Here is a 12,996-nt window from a genome sequence, read left to right on the forward strand (position 1 = left end):
TAGATAAAAGTATTTGTAATGTACAAAGCTTAGGAGTAAAAAAGTGACACAAAGTCATAAAACAACCACTTACCTCATCATAATAAACTCTCAATTCTGCTCTTTTAGATTTCAAATCCCAGAACACTACCGTGCCATTTTCATAACCTATTAACAGCTGAAAAACATAAAATAATTATATTTTCAATTCTGATATTAATTTTAATTAGGATAAAATAGAGTAATGTTAATATAATAATGAAACATTTTACACATAACAAAACTTCCATATATATATAACAAAACTTCCACACAACATCAAATCTTATATAATTTGAAAATAACTTTAATAGTGTAAAATATCATAAATTTTTCATGTCAAGTAAACTATTTTAAATAATAAATTAATTTTCTTTACTGTAAATATTTAGCAAGGAAATGAAGTAACATTTTAATATTTATGACCCAATATAAAAATTAGTGAAATATGGAAACAAGGTTTATCTTATTATTAATGCACTGTTATTTCTCTTTTCTTTTTTCCATACATTTTTTATTGGAATTAATAGAAGGGTTACATTATATTCACCAGATAGAGGGTACATTACTTCACATACATTGATACCCTTTCTCGTGTCTTGGTCCCCATTTCCCTCCCCTAACCCCCATGCCTCATCTTGTTTTCCCCCCTTCCCTAACCGATTTCAAATAACCAAATACACATATATCCAATATACCAGACAACAAAGTGAAATACTGTAACAATATGAGATAACCAAGGGACAGCAAAAGGATGAGAGATAGCATAGTACACTAAGGACAACAATCACTCATTATATGGCTTTTGTTTCTATACCCTGGAGGGCCTTTCATTTAGTGTCATTCTATAGTGCCTTAAAATAAAGTACCTAGGAATTAACTTAACTAAGAATGTAAAGGACCTTTTTGTTGAAAACTTTAAAACCCTGAAAAAGGAAATTAAAGCAGAACTGAGGAAATGGAAAAACCTCCCATGCTCCTGGATTGGAAGAATTAACTTCATGAAAATGGCAATCTTGCCAAGGGCTATCTACAAATTCAACGCAATACCCATCAATATCCCAATGTCATTCTTTAAAGAAATAGAAGAGGCAATCCAAACTTTCATATGGAATAATAAAATACCCCGTATAGCAAAAACACTTCTTAGCAGAAACAACAGTGCAGGAAGAATTTCAATACCAAACTTTAGACTCAATTACAGGGTTATAGTGACCAAAACAGCTTGGTACTGGCACAAGAAGAGGCCTGAAGACCAATGGAATAGAACTGAGGACCCAGATAATAACCCACGGACCTTTGACAAGGGAACCAAAAAAATAGAATGGAAGAAAGACAGCCTCTTCAACAAGTGGTGCTGGCAGAACTGGTTACGCACCTGCAGAAAACTAAAGTTGGATCCTCCTTTGTCACCATGCATCAGGATTAACTCCAAATGGATCAAAGACCTCGAGGTAAAAGCAAATACACTGAAAACTTTCCAAGAAGGAATAGGAGATACACTAGGTCTCCTTGGTACAAGTTGAAACTTTCTTAATAAAGACTGAGAAATACAACAAATTAAAGAAAGATTCGAGAAATGGGACTGCCTTAAACTTCAGAGCTTCTGTATGGCAAAGGACATAGATAGCAAGAGTGGGAGAAGATGTTCACTAACCATACAATGGGCAAAGGCCTCATATCAAAAATATATCAACAGCTCAAAAAATTGAATCACTCCAAAAGTAATCTCCAAAGCAACAATCATCCCATTAAAAGATGGGCCAAAGACTTAAAGAGAGTCTTCTCTGAAGAAGAAACAAAAATGGCCTAAAGACTCATGAAAAAATGCTCAACACCTCTGGCCATAAAAGAAATGCAAATCAAGACAACTCTAAGATTCCACCTCACTTCAGTTAGAATGGCCATGATGAAGAAGTCTATTAACAACAGATGCTGGAGGGGATGTGGCCAGGAGGGATCACTACTACACTGTTGGTGGGAGTGCAAACTTGTTCAACCACTCTGGAAAGCAGTATGGCAGTTACTCAAAAGAGTAAACAGAGAGCTCTCCTATGACCCAGCAATTCCACTACTTGGCATTTATCCAATTGTCCAGAATCAAGGCCATACTAAAGCCACTAGCACAATGATGTTCATTGCAGCACTATTTACCATAGCAAAGATATGGAACCAACCCAGATGCCCCTCAGTTGATAAGTGGATCAACAAGATGTGGTATTTGTAAACAATGAAATTCTATGCTGCTATCAGAAAGAATGGCATTGCCTCATTTGTAGGGAAATGGAAAGACTTAGAAAAAATCCTATTAAGTGAAGTAAGCCAGACTCAAAGGAACATAGGCTCAATGGTTTCCCTCATTTGCCATAATCAGTAGAAACCTTGGGCTCTCCTAGCAGAGATCTCTTCTCTTTTTTTGACCTTATGATTAATCTCATGTTGTTACTGTGTCTGACTGTGTTACTTGATATATAGTGTATATGTTCATTTATTTGAAATGGGGAAGGGAAGGGGAAAAAAACAAGATGATTGGGGGGAGGGAAATGGAGACAAAAACATAAGAAGGTGTATCAATGTGGAAGAAGTAATGCACCTAGTATCTGATAAATGTAACTACTGTAACCCCTCTATAAATTATCATGACAATAAAATTTTTTAAAAAAATCTAAAAACAAAGTGAAAATTGGGCAAGAAAAAAAGTGAGTTAGAAAATGAAAGTAAAATATAAAATGGATGATGCTGGTCAAGATGCATTGTACACATAAATTGAGATGTTGAAGCAAAACTTATGTCAAGTGTTTAAAAATATTAAAAATAGGAGCTGGGAATTTAGCCTAGTGGTAGAGTGCTTGCCTAGCATGCAAGGAGACCTGGGTTCAATTCCTCATTACCAAATACACAGAAAAAAAGTCAGAAATGGTGCTGTGGCTCAAGCAGTAAAGCTCCAGTCTGGAGAAAGCCCAAGGTGCTGTGGCTCAAGCAGTAAAGCTCCAGCCTGGAGAAAGCCCAACATCAGTGCCCAGGCCCTGAGATCAAGGCCCAGGACTGGCAAAAAAAAATTGTAAAAATTGCCTTTCTTTTAAAATAGAAGAATCTTAAATAGGTAAAAATGTAAACATTAGGTCATTAAAGAAATGTATACTTATTTTCAGGTGATAACATATACTTAGTGTTTGTTAAACTATCTACAATTTTTAAATTATTTGACACAAATCTTGATATGATGATCAAATAAATGATTTACTAAAACTAGAAATATCAAAATTGAATACATTAGATAATGTTCCATAAAATAAATTTTTTGTCATACTACTGTACAAAGATATATTTAAGTTCAAATCATTCATACTAGAGAAAATTATGAACAATAAAATGAATTTCTATTGAGTGAATGAGATTATGGAAGAGGTTTATAAGTCTTAAAAAACTGGAAATTATCAATTTAACAAGAACATGAGTGTTGTAATCCTTTCAGATTTGAGCCACAGAATATAAGCCAGGAGCATTAGCTCATACTGTAATCCTAGCTACTCAGGAGGTTGAGATCTGAGGATCAAGGTTCAAAGCAAGCCCAGGCACAAAAGGACCTGAGACTCTTATCTCCAATTAACATATAGAAAATGGGAAGTGGAGCTTGGCTCAAGGGTAGATTGGTAGCCTTGAGCTGAAGAGCTCAGGGATAGGTCCCAGGCTGAGTATAAGTTCCATGACCTCCCCACACACAAAAATACTATCATAGCTGCTCTCTGGTGGTTCATGCCTGTAATCCTCTCTGTTCAGGAGGCTGAGATCTGAAGATTGTGGTTCAAGGCCAGCCCAATCAATAAGGCAGTGAGACTTTATGTGTATATGTATCATGCATGTATGTGTATGTATATCTCCATCTATATTAATTATAGACATACAACTGTATATATATCCATGCATACATATTATATATACACATGCTGCATCTATATGTATATACACACACAAATATTATGCATATACATACCTATAGAGATGGATATATTTGTGTGGATTTTTAAAAAATGTCTCTCGCAGTAGAATGTAAGCATCATACAAGTAGGGCAACTTTATATTAAGATATCCTTATCTGAACTTATGTTTAAAGAAAACAGATCTCTGGTAGGCTAGAGACATGGCTCTAGCACCTTGCAACTGCCTAGTTCATTCAGGACCCTGAATTCAAACAGCAATAGCACTCAGAGAAAGAGAGAGACAGAGACAGCGACAGATACAGAGACAGAGGCAAAGACAGAATTTTAAATAACTATTTCATAAATAGTGTTAAATTCCTAATAACAAAAATTGCCAAAATAAAAGTTGGCAAAAACATTTTTTGGAAATAAACAACATATTTCTAATAGGCAAAAAACAGTAAGAAAAAGAAATTAAACAAAAATGAAAGAACTAAAACAAATGCCTCATACTGAAACATGTGGAGCACAATGAATCTAAACTGAGAGAGATTTTTAGAAGTAAATATAAAAAGAAAAAATTGAAAATGTTTCATGATTTAAGCATTTGATTTTTAAAAGTCAAGAAAGAAGTAACTTCAGAAGAAAGAAAATTATGAGATATCAAATCTAAGCGTAAAAGATGCTTTTCACTTATTCAATTACATTTTTAATTCTTAAAGAATGCAACTTCCAAAGCTTTTCATATACTGTCTTGCTAGCATTATAACTATTATTCTTATATCCTTTCTTAAAGGATATAGTTTCTATAGATGAATTTTGGTATGTAATTTTTATTTGTATTCATTTGAATACTGATTTTTTATGCCTTTCAAGTATGGTATCAGATAATATCAAATCAATAATATCTTACAATCACACAAGATAGAGCTCTTGTTTCCATCTCCTAGAGTTCATTTCATTTAGTCTCATCCTACATGACTTTATGTACCTAGTTTTTGAGCTATTATAATCCTCTGCTAGAAAAGTCCTAGATGTGTACTAATCATTGCAAATGAGGGAAACCATTGAGCCTATGCTCCTTTGGGACTGGCTTACTTCACTTAATAAGATTTTTTTCCAAGTCTTTCTATTTCCTTATAAATGGGGTAATGTCATTCTTTCTGATGCCAGCATAGAATTCCATTGTGTAAGTACCACATCTTCTTAATCTAATCATCTACTGAGGGGCATATCTTCACTATGGTAAATAATGCTGCAATGAACATCACTGTGCTAGTGGCTTTAGTATGTCCTTGTTTCTGGACATTTGAGTAAATGCCAAGGAGTGGAACTGCTGGGTCATAGGGGAGCTCTATGTTTATTAGTCTTTTGAGGAATTGTCATACTGCTTTCCATTGTGGCTGAATGAGTTTACACTCCCACCAACAGTGTAGTAGCTATCCCTACTGGCCACATCCCCACCAGCATGTGTTGTTATTAGATTTCTTTTTTTTCACACCAGAAGATTCAAATTTATTTCAGCAGAAATTCATAAGAAGGTATAATAATTTGGACAAACATTCTCAGTTGAGACTCTCATCCATGATTTCCAATATGAAAACCATGATATAGATAAGTGACCCTTGAGAAGAAAATACAGTGTTTAATTTCTTCATTCTATTCAGTACAGAAATTAAAATAAATTATGAAAAAGAATTATGAATTGTAATGCAAGAAATATTCTGTTGTGAAAGACATGAGATTTGTGAGCAGTATGCTTACAACAACTTCAAAAGAGAAAATACATTATTGAAGGCTTCAGAACTCTAAGCAGGCACGATCCTAGAAGGAACTCGTCTAGACACATTAGACCCTGATACTAAGGAGCTGATCTTAAATGCTGCAAAAACAAAGAAAGAGCTACAATAAATGGGGAAAAATTTAGAATAACTGCAGACCATTCCACGTAAACCCTAAAGGCAAGAAAAGCTTGGAAAAACATCATTCATGTCTTGAAGACCAACAACTGCCAACCAAGACTGATATATCCAGCAAAACTAGCGTTTACATTTGAGGGAGAAACAAGAATATTTCATTCCAAAGAGAAGCTATATGAATACATACACACTAAACCAGTATGACAAAAATATTAAATAATCAAGAACAAATTGCAGAATAGCAATAACCCCCATCAAGAAGCAATCACCTATAAATCAGTAAACACAAAGGGGGAAAAAAGAGAGAGAAAGAAACTCAGAAATAAAAATCAATAATGACAAAGGACACAAACCACTTCTTCACAATTTCCCTAAATGTGAATGGTCTGATCAATCCAATCAAAATACACAGAGTAGCAGACTGGATTAAGAAACAAGACCCATCCATATGTTCCTCCAAGAGACCCACCTCACTGCCAAAGACAGAAAACAAACTCCAAGTGAAAGGATGGAAAAGAATGTTCCACTCCAATGCACTGGGGAAAAAAAAGCAGGAGTAGAAATCTTAATCTCTGACAAAATTAACTTCTCAGTAAAATCAGTACATAAAGATAAAGGTGGCCACTACATATTAGTAAATGGGACAATTCATAACCAGAATATTACAGTTATAAACATTTACTCCCCTAACATGGAAGCACCTAAATTTGTCAAGCAAACTCTCTTAGAGTTTTAGAACAAGATAGACCCAGACACAGTCATAGTGGGAGACTTAAATATGCCACTCTCACCAAATGACAGATCAACCCAATAAAAGATAAGCAAAGATACCACCAACTCAAATGACATCTTAGCCCAGCTGGGCTTAACTGATATACACAGAGTGTTGGGAGCCAGAGTGGAATCAAACTGTACCTTGATTTGCATCAGACAATGGCTTTATTGTCTTATTGTTTTCTGGCCTTATTCTGTTTAAATGACCTGAGATTTACCATATGAATGTAACACCTGGAAGTTCCTTGGGTCTGGAGAAGGGAAGAAGGGGAGTAGAAAATAGACGGCAGTCTTTACCTGGACTGCGGACATCCCGGACCCGGTGTGTCTGTCTCTCTTCTATTTCTTCCTAGTCCTTGCCCCCTATTTCAGGAACCCCAATCTGTGAACCCTGGTTTGCTGCCGGTTGGCCCCGGCAACAGAGACTTCTATCCAATGGTGAAACTTTCACATTTTTCTCAGTAGCACATGTAACACTCCAAAATAGGTCATGTAATAGTTCATACAGAAAACTTAAGCAGATACAAGAGGACTGATATAATCCCACGCATTCTATCTGATTACAGTGGAATCAGATTAGTTCTGAACAACATAGTAAAGGGTAAAAAACATTCAAACACATGGAAGCTGAACAACACACTTCTGAATAACTCCTGGGTTACTGATCAGATCGAAGAAGAAATTCAAAACTTTCTTGAATGTAATGACAATCAAGATACATCACAAAGGAACTTATGGGACACAGCAAAGGCAATTCTAAGGGGCAAATTTATCACACTAGGAACCCATATTAAAAAGACAGAAGAAGATCATATAAATAACCTAAAGAAGAAATTGAAGCACCTAAAGAAACAAGAAAAAGTCAATTCTAAAACAACTAGAAGGACGGAAATAACAAAAATAAAATCAGAAATATCAGAGATCTATCATACACAAAATTAATAAATCAAAAAACTGGCTCTTTGAAAGAGTCAACAAAATTGACAGACCTCTGGCAAGATTAATCAAAAAAAGGAGAGGGAAAACTCAAATAAACAAGATTAGAGACCCTATGGGAACAATCACAATTGGCATCCAAAAAATTCAGTCCATTATGAATAAGTACTACCAGGGCCTATATTCAAAGAAATAGGAAAAATCTAGCAGAAATGGATGATTTCTTAAATAAATATAAGATATCCATATTGAACCAAGAAGGGGTAAGCAAACAAACCAATTTCATACAATGAAATAGTGGAAGCAACCAGGAAAATGCTAAACAAAAAGATCCCAGGTCCAGATGGTTTCATTGCGGGATTCTACAAGATTTTTAAAGATGAAGCAATACCTGTACTCTTGAAACTCTTCTGAGAAATAGAAGCAGAAGTAACAATTCCAAACTTATTTTATGGCGTTAATATTACACTCATCCCCAAACCAGGGAAAGACCCAACAAAAAAAGAGTACTACAGACCTATCTCTCTAATGAACACAGATGCAAACTCCTCAATAAAATACTAGCCAACAGAAGCCAGAAACAAATTTTAAAAATTATACACTATGATCAAGTAGGCTTCATCCCACAGATGCAAGGCTGGTTTAACATTCACAAATCAATCAATGTAATACATCATATCAATAGAGTTAAGGATAAGAATCATATGATAATTTCTCTGGACGCAGAGAAGGCATTTGACAAAGTGTAACATCCATTCATGTTGAAAGCACTAGAAAATAGGAATAAGAGGTACATTCCTTAAAATAATTAAAGCCATATATAACAAATCTACAACCAGTATTAAACTAAATGGAGAAAGACTGGAACCATTTACCTTAAAATCAGGAACTAGACAGGGATGCCCACTCTCTCCACTTCTCTTCAATATAGTGCTGGAGCCATTAGCCAGAACAATAAGGCAAGAGAAGGACATCAAAAGAATCCACATAGGGAAAGAAGAAATTAAACTATCCCTATTCGCAGGTGACATGATCCTCTACCTGAGTGACCCAATAAGCTCTACTCCCAAACTCCTAGAATTAATAAACCACTTTAGCAAACTGGCAGGATATAAAATGAACCTGCAAAAGTCAATTGCCTTCTTGTACACCAACAATACACAAACAGAAGGCCAAATCAAGAAAATTATCCCATTTGAAATAGCTCCAAAAAGAATAAAATTCTTAGGAATTAACTTAGCCAAAGGTGTAAAGGAACTATATAATGAAAACTATAAAAGCCTAACGAAAGAAATTAAAGAGGACACTAGGAAATGGAAAGACATCCCATGTTCATGGGTAGTGCAAATATAGTGAAAATGGTCATACTGCCAAAATTGATATACAAATTCAATGCAATCCCCATCAAAATCCCAAAGACATTCTTTACTGAAATAGAAGATATAATCCAAAGGTTCATATGGAAGAAGAACAGACCTAGAATAGCCAAAACAATTCTAGGCAAAAAGAGCAAAGCAGAGGTATTACAATACCAGACTTCAAACTCTACTATAGAGCCATAATAACAAAAACAGCATGATATGGGCATAAAAATAGACCAGAAGATCAATGGAACAGAACAGAAGATCCAGAAATAGAACCACATACCTATAGTCAACTTGTATTTGACAAAGAAGCCAAAGATATACAGTGGAACAAACACAGCCTAGTTAATTATTGGTGTTGGCAAAACTGGGCAGACTCATGCAGAAAACTAAAAATTGACCCTAGCCTTTTGCCATGCACAAGCATTACTCAAAATGGATAAAAAACCTCAATGTCAGACCAGAAACCTTGAAACTGCTACACGATAGAGATGGAGAGACAGTGGAACTCATAGGCACAGGCAAAAAATTCCTGAACAGAATCCCAGGGTCACAACAGATTGTCTCTCCAATCTCAATAAATGACACTACCTAAAAATAAAAAGTTTCTGCACAGATAAAAGCATAGCTACTAAAGCAGAAAGACAACCAACCAACTGGGAAAAGATATTTACCAATAATACATCAGACAAATGCTTAATATCCAGTATATACAGGGAATTCAAGAAACTAAACCCTCCCAAATCCAACAAAGTAATCACTAAATGGGCAAGGGAATTAAAGAAAGACTTATCAAAAGAAGAGGTTAAAATGGCAGAAAAGCATATGAGAAAATGCTCATCATCCATGGCCATAATAGAAATGTAAATAAAAACAACCATAAGATATCACCTTACCCCAACTAGAATGGCCAAGATTTTGAACTCAGACAATGATGCTGGCGAGGTTGTGGAGAAAAAGGAACCCTACTATTCTGCTGATGGGACTGTAAGCAAGTTCAGCCACTCTGGAAAGCAGTGTGGAAGTTTCTTAAAGAACTGAAAATAGACCTTCCCTAAGATCCCACCATATCACTCTTGGGCATCTATCCTGAACATCATAACCCAGGATATGATAAGGACACCTGCTCAGTTATGTTCATCTCTGCACTAATCACAATAGCCAGGAGATGGAAGCAATCCAGATGCCCTATAGCAGATGATATGGATACAAAAAAATGTGGCATATATATATATATATATATATATATACACAATGGAATTCTACATAGCCAACAGACAAGATAAAACAGTGACATTTGCAGGGAAGTGGATGAATCTAGAGTGAATCATGTTGAGTGAGACAAGTCAAGACCAAAGGAACAAAAGGCACAGGGTATTCTTAATATGTGGCTATTTATCCAAACAGTACAAGAGTAAGGACTCAATATTTGCGTACCCAATGCTATGGACATGGTATTGGAAATATAAACACAACTACATAGACATAAAATTTTGTGACTCTATAGACATAATGTTTTAATACATAGCTTAAATGTATCTATGACATACAAATCCTAAGTCTAATTTCAATTATATTCTAAAATCTAAATGCCAGTGATTATCTAGAGAGAGTTCCTTCTTCAATGCTTATTTATTAAATATGTCATTTGAAATACGATGTAAAAATCAATGTTAATAAATTCTTTTAAAAATGATTATAGAAGGCATCTATCTTCAGTATAATCATTAGGGTTTCTCAAAGAAGAGAACCTGTTTTTCCTCAGAAATGGTAAAATTGCTAGTCTGGGGGGTTCAAAAAAGTTGTGGAAATTCTAAGGATTATTTACATAAATTTCTCTAGCACAGTTGCAGTCACTGAAGAATATTTTTTAAATCATGTCTGGTTAGAAAGTCAGAAAGTAACCTGGTTTGAAAACAGGATCTTTATAGTTATAATTATTTTCAAATAGTGAGATGAAATTATCCTTGATTTAGAGTGAATCCAAAGCTAAATTCAATGACTGCTTTCCTTATTAGAAAAGAAACTAGAGAGGATAGTCTCAGAGTAAAGATGGTTATATATGAAGGCAAGGACTGGGGCTCTATGTCTACAAGTCAAAAAATCTGAAGTGGAAGAAAAAACGATTTTCTCCTAGCCTTCAGTAAAAGCAGGAATCAATCAACGTCTTGATTTAAAAATTCTGCCTCCAGAACTGTGGAAGCAGCTCCTTCCATATCGGCATGCCCTAGCTATTGGCTTGAGATGAGACCTTATCAACATTTTGCCAGGGATGGCCTGAAACTATGATTCTTATGATTTCTTCTATTCAAGTAGCTAGGATTCCACTGGTTCCTGGCCTTAAGAATTCTTTTAAAGGTATCTTAAAAAGGCCCTAGGGTGATTAATGGGCATTACTTATTGAGGTTAATGCAGGCAGAATGTTTTTAAAATATTACAAAGAGACTGCAAAGACAAATTAAAAGTGGGCTTTGGAAATGGGGAAAAGAAACTACAAATTAAGCATATGTGAAGAAATATCATGTAACACTTTTATTAATTACAATAAAAAATATTAATAAAAAAAGAATATGTGAAGACTCTGAAACAAGAAATCATATTTTTTTTCTAGTTACCTTAAGGAATGTAATCCTATCAATACCTTGCTTTTAGCCTAATGAGACCTGGGTTTGACTTCTGGCATATTATATTAATGAATAAAAAAGGTGGTGTTCTAATAAATCATTTAAAATAAAGATGTGATAGGCCATATTTGGCTCATGGGCTGTCTCTGATCTAGACCAGTCATGATTATTATCTTAACCAGAGTCTGGCTGATAAAAGACAGAGGCAAGTGGCTAGGAGCATGCATGAAGCCCTGGGTTCAATTCCAGAAAAACTAGAAGTGGTGCTGTGGTTCAAGTGGTAGTCTTTCAAAAGCCCAAGGTCAGTGCCCAGGCTCTGAGTTCAAGCCCCAGGACTCGAAAAACAAAACAAAAACAACAACGACCGAAGCAAGGCTTACATGCTAATGTTTCATAGAAAAGTAAAATTTCAAGGTTGCAACATTAAAAGAAAAGTGAGGTAAAGCTAAGAAATAAAAAGAAAAAAGAGTCATTATCATGCTGACCATTAATTTATGAGCAGTCATATGCTACAGTCATGTAGCACATATTTCATCAGTTTGTAGTATATTTCTAGCAGTTTATGTAGATAAAAACATGACTCAGAATATCCCAATGGGAGGAACAGAGGAAGAACTTATTTCTTATCTCCTGTCTGACATGGATTTAAGTCTTCTCTCCTTATTTTAGTCTCATTACTTGACTCCTCTGGCAACTGTTAGAGAAGCCAGATTGTGCACCTTATGTTGTGGCATACCTTCAAAATCAGGAATTAATGAGGAGCTGAGCATAGGCTAGTCAACTGCAGAAGGATGTACTATATGAAATTAATTAACCCTGACATACCAGAGATGCTGGGCACAGCTAGTCAACTTCAGAAGCTGTAGTATATGAAATCAATTAACACTGAGACACCTGAGATTTTTAAAAAGCTTAAAGTAGGGGCCAAGGTTTTGGCCCAGTGGTAGAGTGCTTTGCCTAGCATGCACAAAGACCCGGGTTTGATTCCTTGGTACTACATATGTAGAAAAAGCCAGAAGTGATGCAGTGGCTCAAGTGGTAAAGTGTTAGCCTTGAGAAAGCCCACGGACAGTGCTCAGGCTCTGAATTCAAGCCCTAGGACTGGCAAAAAATGCTTAAAGTAAAATTTAAGACTTAAAACTAAAAATGAAAGCTGAAAACTATTGGTCATTATTAGCATTAGTAAATCATTAATTCATTCATTGCTCCTTCATATAGTCAACAAATATTAATTTTTAGATAACATTAAATGTTATGAACTAAATGTTATATGTAAAACAATAGTAAGATACAACCTGCCTAGGAATAGTGAAAATAAAAGCAAGAATAATAGTATTATAATACTCACTTTCCCTTCATCCCTTGGGCTATCACTTAAATGTACAACTGGACCTGGATGAGTTTTAGTTGACCTGTTAAGTCAATTTAAAATAGTAATTAA

General features: G+C 35.1%; 1 protein-coding gene across 3 annotated transcripts in view; it reads right to left on the reverse strand.

Moving 5' to 3' along the window:
- Window positions 1-12,996, reverse strand: part of Stxbp5l (syntaxin binding protein 5L) — a 175,050-nt gene that overhangs the window by 96,584 nt on the left and 65,470 nt on the right. For all 3 annotated transcript variants that reach the window (XM_090345538.1, XM_090345536.1, XM_090345543.1), the window contains exons 7-8: window positions 12,904-12,967; window positions 74-157 (exon numbers count right to left, since the gene is read on the reverse strand). In XM_090345538.1, the coding sequence (XP_090201664.1) occupies window positions 74-157; window positions 12,904-12,967 (148 nt within the window). The remainder of the gene's footprint in view (window positions 1-73; window positions 158-12,903; window positions 12,968-12,996) is intronic.

This window comes from Megascapheus bottae, chromosome 1 (genome assembly GCF_031878675.1).
Source record: "Megascapheus bottae isolate mThoBot1 chromosome 1, mThoBot2.hap1, whole genome shotgun sequence".
NCBI classification, from domain to species: Eukaryota; Metazoa; Chordata; class Mammalia; order Rodentia; family Geomyidae; genus Megascapheus; species Megascapheus bottae.